This window comes from Mugil cephalus, chromosome 14, assembly GCF_022458985.1.
Source record: "Mugil cephalus isolate CIBA_MC_2020 chromosome 14, CIBA_Mcephalus_1.1, whole genome shotgun sequence".
NCBI classification, from domain to species: Eukaryota; Metazoa; Chordata; class Actinopteri; order Mugiliformes; family Mugilidae; genus Mugil; species Mugil cephalus.
Window position 1 is genome coordinate 2637743 of NC_061783.1, and position 14648 is coordinate 2652390.

Consider the following 14648-nt stretch of genomic DNA (forward strand, 5'->3'; position numbering starts at 1 on the left):
GGACTTCCTTTGACTTCTGCAGAGAGCAGAGTTGTTAAAAGAAGACTAGTTCATGCATTATCACCTCAGAGTTTTTAATTTAACAGACTTGAAATCATACTAAGTTAAGTCACGACTTGTACTCACGGTAATAATTAAGTATTAATTATGACACAAATAAGTGTAGATCTCATCTTACATAGTTCGGAACCTACTCAGACACCTTTTTTTGCACTGACATGTTTCACATTACCTTCTCTCTTATTTCCCACCCTGGCTTTTGCACAACCATATTTACTTTCTTTTCTTTATTTTGTTGTTGCTGTTTTTGCACAGACAAGCATGTTAATATATTCTTCTATATATTACTAGTCTCCAACTTAGCACAGCTTTTACTGCTATTACTTATGTTGTTATTGTTATCTATCTACCCCACCATGATGTCAATAGAGATAAGTGATCACACAAGCAGTGACAGACTCACTACAATACAAAGATAGAAATGGATTTCAATTGGAAAATGTTTCATCTTTATGCCATGTCAGCGTTGTGGTTTTTTTTAGTGTCATATAAAACATTGAATTCAGTTAAATTGGACTGCTTTCATTGCTGGGGTCCTGTATAAGGGCGGAGACAATTAGGGAGTCAGAGGTGATTGGGTAGACGTGCCCCTAAACCAGACGGTGATTGGTCGAACCTGCGCTGGCCCCGCCCAAGGGCGGTGCTTTGAACCTGCTGTACGTTGAAGGCTGGAGCTCAGACGGCGATGAGTTTAGAGGGTCTCTCTCTACCGGGGTGACAAGTCATACTACAGGACCGAGGGAAGTAGCTGCCGTCTGAAGACAAGAAAAAAAAAAAAAAAGAAACACGACACTTTTCATCATTTCACCGCCGGATACTTAACTCGCCCTGGGGTTGGATTAACTTGAAATCTCACTTTTTTAGTTTTTCTTTTTACTTTGCTTTACAAGACCACACAACTCACCGAAGACAATGGGATCCCAGTCATCCAAAGGAGAGGTGGCCACGGAGGCGAACGCTGCCGCCGCTGATGCTGCAGCTGTCAAAACCAACGGACAGGTACTTCCACTCAGCCGGCTCACCCTGCTCACTGTAGCCAATGCCGCAGAGTAGTAAAACGGCGAAAAGTTGAATTTCTCACACGAAAGCCTGCGTTTGGACAATTTAGTAGACGTTGAATTGGTTAAACTTGAACGCGTGCGCGTGTGTGTGTGTGTGTGTGTGTGTGTGTTGGGGGGAGCACTTTGGGTAAGACAGGTGGGGCTTTCAGCACCTCTGTCTCCGCTGAGGGGTTGCTCACAGGGCAGAAAGAAACAACTCAAGCCTCGGACTGCTGTCATTTAAGTGTAGTTTAAGTGAGTAAGTGTTCATTTGTGACGGAGCTGTAACCCAAAGCCCGCTCACCGTGCTGGATGGTGCCAGGCTGAGGAGGGGGAGGGGAGGGGGCAGCCGGGGCGCACGTAGGCATCGTACTACTCCTCCCTTCTTGACAACGAGCCTGGATGCTGTCTGGACTCAAATATCGTAAACTGGGACTTTCCAAAATGTTATCTAAGTGACACGAGTCACACTTTAGTCAATCAACATGACACTCTGCACCTTAGGAGATTTTTATCAATGTAAATTACCCAGTCACTGACCAGATATCCAAAGAAATGATTTGTAGATTTGTTTTCAGAATCTTTTTCATTCATTCAGGTTTAAATATTAGTGTTTTTTTTCTCAAGAAGAAAAAAATATGAAGTGGAGTGTCTCCGTTCTTCCATCGATGAGCTCCAGCCTGCTCTTTGTTGAGCCCATGTCTGTCTGGTACCCGGGCTGCTCTGTGTGGTGCTGCCGCCGCCTATCGGTTGATTAGTGTACTGCAAGGCGTCGCCTCTGAGCCAGGCGACACGGTGGTTAATTGATGAGCTCAACGATGCTCTCAGCACAAATAAGAGGCGCTCGACACAAATCCGTCCGTCCTGTATTTCATGCATGTTTTTATAATATAAAGATGAATCTTTTTCATTCTTATGACTTATTATGTTTCTTTTGACCCTTTTTCTAGGAGAATGGCCACGTGAAAACCAACGGTGATGTCTCCACAAAGCCAGATGGCGATGCTGCTGCTACCAACGGCTCCGCTGAGGCAGCCAAGGAGCCCGAAGCCGTCGCAGAAGGGGACGCCATCGAGCCGGCGCCCACTGCAGATGGAGAGGCTGCCAAAACCGAGGGCGAGGCTGCGGCCAAGGAGACCCCCAAGAAGAAGAAGAAGAAGTTCTCCCTGAAGAAGTCCTTCAACTTCAAGCTGAATCTGAAGAAGAGCAAGAAGAACGAGGCAGTGAAGGAGGAGGCGGCCGCTGACGCCCCCTCTGAGGAGAAGCCTGCTGAGAACGGCGCTGCTGCTCCCGCAGAGGAGAAAAAGGAGGAGGTGAAGGAGGAGGCTGCGGCTGCGGCTGTGGCCGAGGCTCCAAAGGCAGAGGAGGCCCCGGCTAAAGAGGAGGCCCCCAAGGAGGAGGCCAAGGAGGCAGCTGCCCCGGCCCCCGAGGCCACGAAACCAACAGAGGAGAGCAGCTCGACCCCCGCTCCCTCTGAAAAGAAAGAGTGATTGTACCCTTAGCTCACAATGAACTGGGTGAACTGTTTTTCAAGAGAGAGAGAGAAAATTTAAAGAGTATATATATATATATATTTATATATATATGTGTATATGTATACATATGTATATGGATATATGTATATGTAAATATATACACATGTATGTGAGAGACTCCTTCGACGTGCCACTTTTCGTCATGATAACAAGACGACAGGCTAGATTCACTAGATCACTTCCCTGGTTACTGTTCGACATCTGGACCTGGACTGATTTTAGGCTGTGGGTTGGTCTCTGTGTGGAAAATGGATTTTAAAGGCTAGGACGCCAGCAGTATATATAGACGGATGAAGGACGGTGTCGAAGCATCTTTTCCCTGAATATCCACAGATCAGGATGCCTCCTCGCTGAAGGAATGACGCTAAATACAATACTAGGACACCACCACCACCTGAAATGACTGTTAAATAATGAAAAAAGAAAAAAAAAAAAAATCCGAAAATTAAGAGACTCGCCAACTTTTTACATTCATATATTTTAACCCAAATTTGAAGTATTTTGTGGTGTATTATAGAGAACCATCTTAAAGATTCAGAGAAGCTATGTCTTGTTTGTTTAAAGAAAAAAAAAATAGACAATTTTGATTTTTACCTTACTATGAAAAAAAAAAACACTTAAGCTTGCTATGTTCACTGTCGCGGTTTGATATGAAGCAGAGTTGTTTATCTGTCGTGTGTGAGCCCGAATCTGCTCTGTCTCTGTAAATACATTGAATTTATTTCTGTTCTTTATTTTGCTAATGTTGACAGATGTTACTGGTTTTATTGTAAAGTTGATAATGGTAAATAAATGTTGGTTACCTGCCTGTTTATGTGTCTTCACACTTTTTTCCATTGCATGTTAAAACGTGCTGTAATAAACATTAGTTTTTTTAGTCTCATGGAAGAGCCAGACACACTTAGAGGCTGAATCATTAACTCTGGTTTAACATTTCTTTATGTGCATTAGACAAATGAAAGAATAGAATATTACATCATGTTTGGCCTTAAGACCCAATGAATTATTAATTAAGTGCTACTAGCTAACTATTCCAAGTTGAAAGTACAATCCCTCTTTTATGAGTTAGTTGAATGCAATAAAGTCGTAAGTCATCTTCTCAAAATGGTGGATTCACACCACTGGTGAAAAAGCAACAGGCTGTGGAAGTCTGCAAACAGACAGAATGCGAGACAGTGCGGTACAAATATACAGTGATTCAAACGAATCATATGTGTTTGTCTCAACCACATAACATCTAGCTCAGTCGGTTTTACAACTTGAATTGCTTTGGTATTGAGACATTTTAAAAAGAGATGCGGCAGCAAATGTTGTTAGCCCACCTGGTGACAACACCCAATAAGAAACCTGAGGATTACAGTGTCCCTGTTCCAACACAGTCATTGTCATCCATAATCACATAACTTATTATCTAGATAAAAGTGGGAGCAAAACATTAACGCTGTATCAATGTCAGGCAAAGTCCAGTTGGCCCGTGAGCTGACACCTATGCCAACTAAGACATAACAGAAACCTGGGCACCTCAAGGGTCGAACCCTGAACCTTCTGGCTGTGGAAACCTCTGGCCCATTGTGGTACTGCCTTGTTTCGACCAGGTAAATGTGCAAAGGCCAGACTTTGTCACCATTTGTCATTCATTTAATTATTAACTGTTATTGGGGTGGTGCTCACTCTAGGCAAGGTTTAAAACTCTGTCACTTGTATGTCAGATGCCTTATATAATTGCCGATCAGGCGTAACATTAAAACCACTGACAGTGGTCAAGTATATAACATTGATCATCTTGTGACGATTCTGCTGGGAAACTTAATTCATTCATGTGAATGTTACAAGTAGCACCCACCTAGACCAGACTAGACACCTCCACCCCATAGCAATGCACAGCAGGATGCAGCCTGACACAGACACACACGAAAACACTTTACGAACAGCTCAAAAAAACATGAAGAAGGGCACAAGATGTTGACCTGGCCTCCAAATTCACTAGATCCCAAATTGATCAAGTATCTGTGGGATGATCCACAGAGACCCCTCCCCTCAAAGGCCCCCATTAACAACACTGTGTTACCAGACACCACAGGACACCCTCAGAAGACCCATGTCCATTCTCTGAAGACTCACAATGTTCACACTGTTTTGGAGGAACAATGGAGACCTACACAATAGGTGGTCATAATGTTATGCCTCATCGGTGTAAAAAGCTGTCTAGTGTAGCTAGTATAATTTTTTTAACAGATCGTGTATCTCTGTAATGCTGTGATATTATGTCCACAAAAAAAAACAGAACATTTATTATTTTTAAATGCAACACAAATCAGGTACAATCAAGTAGTGTTTGGTTTCTTCCAATTTGTAGCTCAAGACTTCATGAGACAAAATAAAGGATCAATTTATTTATTTTTTTTTCCAGTTACGGAAAACAACTGCAGAAGAAGAAACACAAAAAGAGACAATCATTCCAGCGCACTCAGTTCTTCATGACTGTAAAAGCTGGAGCCCAGTATTTGAGTTGCTAGGGATCACATTATAACACATGGCGCTCACTTGACGTGTCACACGGCTCACGTATCTGGTATTTGCTATGGAAGGCCTGCACACGTGTAGCTGATTGGTTTAGTTATAACTGAACACTTGAACGTTACTTCCACTGACCTCTGGCCCTTTATTAGTCCCGTGGCTCCTTCGATCAGCACCATTACCTCTGACTTCCCCTTCACTTGGAGAGGCGAGCCGCCTCTTGAATACGGCAAACTGAACAGAGCAGCCCAGCTCAGGCTGAACTGACCTAGTTCACAGGGTGATATGATGCGTTGAGATCTGAGCTACATTTGGATCCAGCCTTCAAACAATCATGAATTATTTAAACAAAGCCCCCCGTTGATGCATCCCTTTTCCTCTGGTAGAAGATCCATTCGCTAACCTCAAACTGTAGATCATTGTTCATTAGCGTCCTTTTAATCAAAGGCCTTCAAATCACGATCACAAGAGAAAACCTGAACCGCTGAAAGTGTCCACACCCCCTTACACTGTAGACTCGCACAAGACAAAATGAGCTGTGGATTATTAATGGCTGCACCGCAATGCATGACTTCACCTTTCCATTGTTTTGTTTATCTGTACATTAGTGTTTCGCTTGTAGCGCATGGTGTGTATGAGATTCTGACTGATGACTTCAGAGGTGCTGCATTTTTCATTCAGCACTGACAAGGGCTGAGGAGACTTAAAAGTTAGGCGTACATAAATTAGCTTATACTGTCATCTGGTGGCCAGTATCTGGAAAGACACCATGCTGATATATTGTCTCGTTTTCTAATCTGCTCCAGGAAAGAGGCTTTGGCTTTGATGGTTCTCTGTAATACACCGCAAAATATATGCTCTATTTTAAACATACTGATGTGTTTGCAGCTATAGTATATTTTAATGGAGGCATCACATGTATGTTTCTGTCTCCATTATTTACAGGATTTGTATGGACTTACATTTGTAAGCAGATGTTTATACTGTAGGATGTTTCTATGATAGATACTCTGCTCACAAATGTAGGTTTATTCTACCAAGGACTAAAAGTTGGCTTTCAACTATGGGCTTTAAAATGAGTACAGGCCATTTAAAATAATAAAACTACTAACTAAAAAAAAACTTTCCATGTGAGAACAAAGAGGCACTAAGTGTTTGCACAGACAAAACCCAGAGCTTAGATCCACTTAAACAAAATCGCAAAACAATAAAAGGAGAAGGGTCATAATTTATTCACAGTGTCAACCTTTTGAAGCTGGTGTGAAGGTTTACAACAAAGGATCTGCTTAAGGCATGCCAAGGAGCATTAAACTGCAAGGTGAGTGATTTTAAGTGACTAACAAAATGTATAAAATCTGTGGAAGTGACTATTACGTATGTTGTGTATGTTATGTGTGTCCATTTATAAATCACTGTCTTCACCATATCATTGTCTTGGGAAGAATAAAAGAAAGTGTATTCCATCAGCACATTGTCCAATTGTCAACTCTAAAAGATATTTTCTCATTTATGCCAGACTGAATGGAAAACGCTGTGCTCCTCAGTAGTCTGGACACACTTGTCTGGTTTTAGTGATGTGATGTGCGCGCACGAGTCAGACTTTTGAACGGCTCCTTTAAGTGGACGATGAGAGTCGGTTTGGAGTTATGAGCCATTCTCATATGCAAACTGCGTACTTAATATAATCTTCAGGTGTCATGAGTTTGCCTCATGAATCTGTATTGTACATGTTGCCTTCACGTGACCGACTAATCACATCTCCGAGTTTGAGTTGTCCACAGCATGCTCTCTTCACATGAATGCAGTTATATATGTGCAGCTATGAGCTAACTAATGGGGACAGGGAGGATGAGCGCCACGCAAGTCCAACTGACAGGAGATAGTAGCAGCAGAGCCAGTTTTCAAAACTAGTCAGGGTCAAAGGAAACGGAGCAGCATTTAGATGCACTTTTCTGGTGACGACACATAAGTTAGTATATATTTGTCAGAAAAACATTTCTTTCGAGTCCGTGTCAACAAACAACTTACACAGCCATATGAAAACTCCACACCTGACAGAAATTGTGTCAGATGTCAGAAAAGAACTGACACCAGCACTGATGAGGGTGACGTTTGCCAAAGGATAAGAAGGAGAGGCAGTGGAACCTAGTAGAATGGATGCAACTGCTTTATCATTTCAGGGATGTGTTAAATTTTGTTCATACTTATCATTTACACTTTGTTATTCTTTACATCGTTCTGATTCTTCTATAATTTTGCATTCACATTTTTGTCCTATCCTAATTTTTATTCCAGTTTCATTTGTATTATTTTATATTCATACATATTGTATTATTATTATATATTTCTGAACTATTAAAATGTTCTTGTGTGGATTTTTTACAGTGAAGTTCTGTGTGAGTTATCTGTAGCCTGTAAGTTTTTTAGGCGAGGAAAAATAGTGATATCACTGTGTCCCTGCGGACACTAAGATACAGTCTCAGGAGATCTGAGATAAAAAGAAAGAGTTAGATATTATGAAGATGAAACGAAGAAACAGGGACAGTTATGGTGTCATTCATGTCTGACACATTTATTCATATTTAAACTGCTGCATGTCTGCAATGTCAGTAGCGTAACTGGCTACTGTAATAGTTTTAGTCTGCGTGGAACGCTTTTTTTTCATATTCATAAAACACTAAAATTGGGGACATCTTTGGGAGCAGCTTTAGCTGGCAGACCTGTCTTCCAAAACGGGGCTGCCCCCAGAAATAGCCCTGGCATTCGGTAACCAAAACAGCTACAAACACTTATCAGTTCATAAGTTTCAGACTTTGATAAGCTTTTAGAACAGTTCAATTCAATTCAGTTTTATTTATATAGCGCCAACAACAATACAAATCGCCTCAAGACGCTTCACAAAAACCAGCCTGCAACCTCCAGAGCAAGCCTGAGGGCGACGGTGGCAAGGAAAAACTCCCTTTTAACAGGAAGAAACCTTGAGCAGAACCCAGCTCATATGGAGGGACCCATCTGCCGAAGGCCAGCACCTGTGTATATGGATATAATGGCACAGATCGTGAGGACTGAACTCAGGCATTCATCATGGCGCCATCTCCCTCATCACATGATAATTGTGACATATGTACAGCTCTAATTTATTTTATTTTTGAAGTGCTTATTCTGCTGTTTTTTTTTTTTTTTAAAAATATATATATATATATGTATATTTGCACTACTTTAGTCAGGAGCTACCATCCAAATACTGGTTATGTACACACATAATGATAATAAATGACTCTTGAATCTTGAATGTTTGCTACCACTGATTTGTGGTTTTCTTGATAAAAACGAGTTACAAACGATTGACTTCTAAAAAATAAGCAATTGTAAGGAGCCAGTCTTTTGAATGGCTCTTTGAAAGAAACGGCTCCTGAAGATCCGGCTCCCTTTAGAGAGTGATAAATCCCATCTCTAGGCCCTCGATTTGTAAGAGCGGCGCCTCCCGGGGGATGATGAGCCTCTCTGATTGGCTGACGGGAGCTCAGAGAAGCCGGTGAGCAGGAACCAGGAACCAGTGGGTAATTGGTGTAAAATGGCGCTGTCTCAAGGAACAAAGAAAAAAGTTTGCTATTACTATGACGGTAAATATCAACCCCGTGCACTTTCGTTTCTACACACATTGAAATGATATTGGAGGCGTTTAAACACTGAAGATTTTTATATGTATTTCTCTTTTAAAAAGTGTACTGTACCCACCAAGTGAGCTAGCCGGTATAGCAAGCTAACGTTAGCAGCTTCAATTGGCTAACTAGCATGTTAGCTTCGGACTGCACGCACCGTATTATCCGGTCTACGTCCGGGTTTCGGGTTATTGTATAATTAGAAGAGTTTCCTAAATTTATTTACATTATTTGACATTTCACTGCGGCGTGATTTGTGCGTGCGAGCTAGTGTGGTCACGGAACGGGACACGAAGCTACCCGGGGCTAATCACATCGGTGTTCCTCTAACTTGCATCAACTTCCGACAAGTGGAGACTGATGCACCGGTTCTCAGTTTGATCTGCGTTATTTAGTGAAATAGTTTCAAGCCAATACAAATTGCTGTTTCCATTAGATATTTTTCAGAAAATATTACATTTGTGGCAATATGAAGGATTTAATATCGGAATGATTTGGCTCCGGAAACGTCTGGATTCATTATGACGATTCCCTGTCGTTCTTTGTGCGTTTATGTTGGATGTGTTTCTTTCTTCTTTCACCCTCACATCTGTCTGGCCATTAAATCAAGTTTCTGCAATGTATGTTATTTATGCACATGAATGAACTAGTCCAGATAATTTGATCAGCTTTGATATCAGTTCATATATCGTGTACGTGTATTCACTTGAAGGTATTTTAACATTTCCAGATTAGCACATTTGGAGCTTGCCACACGAATCATGGCAATATTTAAAATGATATGTAAAATATGTTAAACTCACCTGGATTTTGGTTTCTCCCAAAGGTGATGTGGGAAACTACTATTACGGCCAGGGGCATCCCATGAAACCTCACAGGATTCGCATGACGCACAACCTCCTCCTCAACTATGGCCTGTACAGGAAAATGGAGATCTATGTAAGTCCCACTGCTCTATGCAGACCTCAGATAGGCTTTAAGGTTCACAGGACCTCCCCACAGCTGCCATGGGCGATGGATGGATAGATAGGATTATCCTGAGGGGAATAACTGTAATGAATGAGGCTAGGGCCGGGGCGGCTGTGGCTCAGTAGGTGGAGCGGGTTGTCCACAAACCGAAGGGTTAGCAGCTCGATCCCTGGAATGTGCCATATGAACCCACACTTGCTCCCAGTGCAAGTGGCACTAGTGTGTGAATGTGTGTGCTTGGGTGGATGTGTCTCTGACTATAAAAGTGCTTTTGAATACCTTTGAGTAGGTAGAAAAGCGCTATATAAAAGCAAGGCCATTTACCAATGTTCAAAACCCATCAGTTCAGACAAGTGCAAAGGAACCACCAAAGGGGATGTCATTTTGAAGGCAGACATAGAATTCTTCTTTTTAAGTGTATATATATGTATATATTTCAAAAGAGGCCAAAGCTGGGTGTTATTTGAACTTAAAAATTACAAACAAATCTTTTATTAAATGCTTCGGATATTGGTTTATGTTGTACCTTGTTGAGAGTCTAACAACTCAATTACAGGATTAACTGTTGCTACTTTTCTGTGTGAATTCAGAGACCACACAAAGCCAGTGGGGAAGAGATGACGAAATACCACAGTGATGACTACATTAAGTTCCTGAGGTCCATCCGACCGGACAACATGTCTGAATACAGCAAACAAATGCAGAGATGTGAGTGTCTGGTTTTCTTCTCATGTACAGTCGAGCATTCTTTGTGTTCAGTTAAACTAAAGCAAACAAATGCAGAGATGTGAGTGTCTGGTTTTCTTCTCATGTACAGTCGAGCATTCTTTGTGTTCAGTTAAACTAAAGCTGTCTCGTCTTGTTCCTCACAGTCAATGTCGGAGAGGACTGTCCCGTGTTTGATGGTCTGTTTGAGTTCTGCCAGCTCTCAACAGGTGGCTCTGTGGGTAAGTTGACATAATCCTTCTGCGCCGTCCTCATACATGAGGGATGTAAACTGGGCTTGTTTCCAGAACATCTTTATGGAAACACTCTAAAGTTTGAAGTAAACATCTTGAGTCAGGTTCAAGAATTAGTGAATGCATCGAACTGTAAAGTGAAGCAGAAAGCCCATAATTGAATAAAAACGGAAACGGTAAAACCATTCACATAGTAATGGACTTGAAGGGTCTATTTTTTCCTATCAAATGTGCAATCCGACACTTAAAATGCAAGCAACTTCAGTGGGGCGAGGCCACCAAAGCGCATCAAATAGATTTAGTTTGTGCTTTTCTGTAGCTGGAGCAGTGAAGCTGAACAAGCAGCAGACAGACATCGCCATCAACTGGGCTGGTGGACTCCATCACGCCAAGAAATCCGAGGCCTCCGGTTTCTGCTACGTCAACGACATCGTCCTGGCCATCCTGGAGCTGCTCAAGTAAAGCCTAGCGCTGCTGTCTCTTTTTCCCCATCCAGCCACCCTCACATCTGTCAGGTTTATGATTGATGGGTGGATTATAGATGAATTACAGCTACACTTGTCATAGAGCTTTGTCTAATACCACAGTTCCACCCATGACAAAAACAGCACCACATTCTCACCGTGTTGGATGAATCCTTGATAAATGCATCTTTACATCAACCCAGTTTATTTTCATCTACTATGATTGTTGCAGCTCTTTTGGATCTTTATACATCTACTAATTTTTTGTTTGCTGTCTAGGTACCACCAGAGGGTGTTATACATAGACATTGACATCCACCATGGTGATGGAGTAGAGGAGGCCTTCTACACCACAGACCGGGTCATGACCGTTTCCTTCCACAAGTATGGGGAGTACTTCCCTGGCACCGGAGACCTGAGGGTTTGTTGATGTGATACTTGTCATCACTTTCATCATTTTCCCTTTTGTATGTGAGCTCTAATTCAACGATGTCTCTCTAATGTTTGTAGGACATTGGAGCAGGAAAGGGCAAGTACTATGCAGTCAACTACCCCCTAAGAGACGGTATTGATGATGAGTCCTACGAAGCCATCTTCAAGCCAGTAAGTTTTTTTATTATCTTCACAATCATTTTTAGCGAACAAGGAACACTAAAAGCACAGCTGTAACATAGGCTTATTCTCTAGCTAGACTTCTTAATGGTTGTTTTGTGTGACAGATCATGGCTAAAGTCATGGAGATGTACCAGCCCAGTGCTGTGGTCCTCCAGTGCGGAGCGGACTCTCTTTCTGGAGACAGACTGGGCTGCTTCAACCTCACCATCAAAGGTATAAATACTCCTTACACTCCAAGGATAATACTAGTAACTGTTTTGCAATGTTAAAACATTAACTTGAATCTGTGACCCTTGTAGGTCATGCCAAGTGTGTCGAGTACATCAAAAGTTTCAACCTCCCTCTCCTGATGCTGGGTGGTGGAGGCTACACCATCCGCAATGTGGCCCGTTGCTGGACCTATGAAACCGCCGTCGCTTTGGACTGTTCCATCCCTAACGAGTTGCCCTACAATGATTACTTTGAGTACTTTGGGCCTGATTTCAAGCTGCACATCAGCCCCTCCAACATGACAAACCAGAACACCAATGAGTACCTGGAAAAGATCAAACAGCGTCTGTTTGAAAACCTCCGTATGCTGCCTCACGCCCCCGGGGTCCAGATGCAAGCCATCCCAGAGGATGCTCCTCATCCGGACAGTGGAGACGAAGATGAGGAAGACCCAGACAAACGCGTCTCAAGTAAGGGACTTCTATAGAAATGGTTATGTAGATAAAACCATGGAACATGTAAATGTTTACACACTACAGTAGACTGTAACTGCTCTTTATTAATAAGTCATGTGTTTGTCTCAGTCCGGGCTCATGACAAGAGGATAGCCTGTGAAGAAGAGTTTTCTGACTCTGAGGATGAGGCAGAGGGGCAGGGAGGAGGCCGCAGGAATGCAGCCAACCACAAGAAGGCCAAACGAGTGAAGAAGGAGGAGGAGAAGGAAGGAGAGGAAAAGAAAGGTGATGCTCTTCACAAGACAAAGCATGAAGCATGTGAAGATGATCAATAATGCTGATGATAATAACTGGTTTCTTTGCTTTCCAGAAGTGAAAGAGGAGGAGAAGGAGGAAGAGAAGATGGATACATCAGGGTAAGAAACTTTTTTAATTAGAAAGTATTATTTGTTTGATCAATACCTTAGACTGTATAAATATGGACGGTGTGTCTCCACTTTCTCAAACTGATACTATTTTCCCGGAAATATGGGAGGTGCCATCTAGCAACTCTGGAGCCAGAGACTGATCAGTCTGACGATGGAGCCATGATATTGATGACCCATCCACACCTCATCCAGAATTACTCGCATTTAATTAATACTACACTCTCCTCTACCAAAGAAATGCTGGATTATCCACTGCACTTAAGTTTTAAAATACTTGGTAGAGGTCTCACGGCCCCATGGACGCTTTATGGAGCAGTTGGCGGGGGTTGCTGGTGGTTGCCATTATGTCACATCCTGTTTCTATAGCTATAACTAAAATGAAACTTAAACAACATTGACACTTGAACATTCATCAACATTATATTGACTAAGGCCTACCTACCTTTTAGTTTGACCTATGTTCCATTCACTAACATGGAGGAGGTGGAGCTTATGACCTGTACTACAGCCGGGCACCAGGGGGAGCTCTACTTGCTTTGGCTTCACTTACAGGAGCTGATCCACCGTCCACCTTTATACAGTCTGATAAATACAGTGAGATTTAAAGCCACGGGATAATATAAAGGACTGTATTTATTTATTGGGTGTAGTGCTTCACCACATCCAGTAATCAATGTCCCTAGTTTACCTGTTGTTTTCTCAGTACAAAGTTTGTCATCTCCTCCACTATTTGTGTTTCAGACCAAAAGAAGAAGTGAAGACAACCTGAGGTCTGGTGTAGAAGGATGGTTACACTGTTCTCAAGCCCCACTGATTTTCCTACTGGAATGATAGGACCCTTTTGTATTCCTGTTTTATGATGTGTTGTTTAGGACACACCTGGTTCACTTGTGATGCATCAGTTGGATGGGACCCCACAGTTGAGTGTATGATAATTTGTCCAGCATGAAGTGTTATCAGTGTAAACCCCACTCATTCAGCACTCCACTGTAGTATAAAAGTATCACCTCTGTTCCTTTTGAGCTGTTGTGTGAACCAGGTCTGTCCTAATGAGAAGAAAACCACCCAGAGTGTTACTGCCTCCACCATGGCATCTAAACCCGTTTGTGGGGTTCCAGCAAAAATACCCGCAGAGACGTAGATGATTTAAAAGTCAAGTCATCACATGCAAAAATGTTTTTTTAGTTTTTAAACATCTACTTATGATACCAGCATTAGGCAGACTGTTTGCCTTGCTGTGTTAATTCAGTGAATGCATGTTTAGGATGAGCTCGCCTTTAGCGTGTACATATTCTGCCTTTGCCCACAAAGTCCCTGCTCAGTAAGTTATTTTAAATGATGAGTACAGTCAGTCCCCTCAGCGTCGTCTTCCTACAAGTATCCGGTTTGTGTTGTTTTTTTTTAATTTCCCTCCTGCATTGTTGGTATGTTGTATGAATGAGTTTCAACCTCTTCAGAGGCCTGTGTTGGAGAGTGAATGACTTATTTTAGATATTTTGTACCATAATACATAAAGACAGAGGAAGCCGGTGCATGGCCCTCTACATGTGGTCGTTTGGAATTCTATCCTTGTGAAATGTGCATTATCATAACTTTGTTATAAAAATAAACAAAATCAAGTCAATATTTGCTCCTGAGTTGATTTAAAACTGTTTGAGCCTTTGTTTTCAGGAGGTGACGCATTTTGTCCCCATGTCTCATTACACTTCTTGTTTCCTTTTGTGTGGTGACTAA

The 14648-nt window shown here is 42.1% G+C and overlaps 2 protein-coding genes across 2 annotated transcripts; both read left to right on the forward strand.

Moving 5' to 3' along the window:
* The first annotated feature begins 749 nt into the window (after positions 1-749).
* marcksl1b (MARCKS-like 1b) lies at positions 750-3443 on the forward strand. Its single transcript, XM_047605464.1, has 2 exons — positions 750-1059; positions 2051-3443. The coding sequence occupies exons 1-2, from the start codon at positions 973-975 to the stop codon at positions 2588-2590; spliced, it is 627 nt and encodes a 208-aa protein (XP_047461420.1). The 5' UTR covers positions 750-972; the 3' UTR covers positions 2591-3443.
* A 5180-nt stretch (positions 3444-8623) lies between these two features.
* LOC125019848 (probable histone deacetylase 1-B) lies at positions 8624-14538 on the forward strand. The gene is made up of 12 exons (XM_047604839.1): positions 8624-8775; positions 9641-9753; positions 10374-10491; positions 10656-10730; positions 11062-11200; positions 11486-11627; positions 11717-11809; positions 11926-12034; positions 12121-12501; positions 12616-12771; positions 12857-12902; positions 13656-14538. The coding sequence occupies exons 1-12, from the start codon at positions 8727-8729 to the stop codon at positions 13681-13683; spliced, it is 1449 nt and encodes a 482-aa protein (XP_047460795.1). The 5' UTR covers positions 8624-8726; the 3' UTR covers positions 13684-14538.
* Positions 14539-14648: the final 110 nt, after the last annotated feature.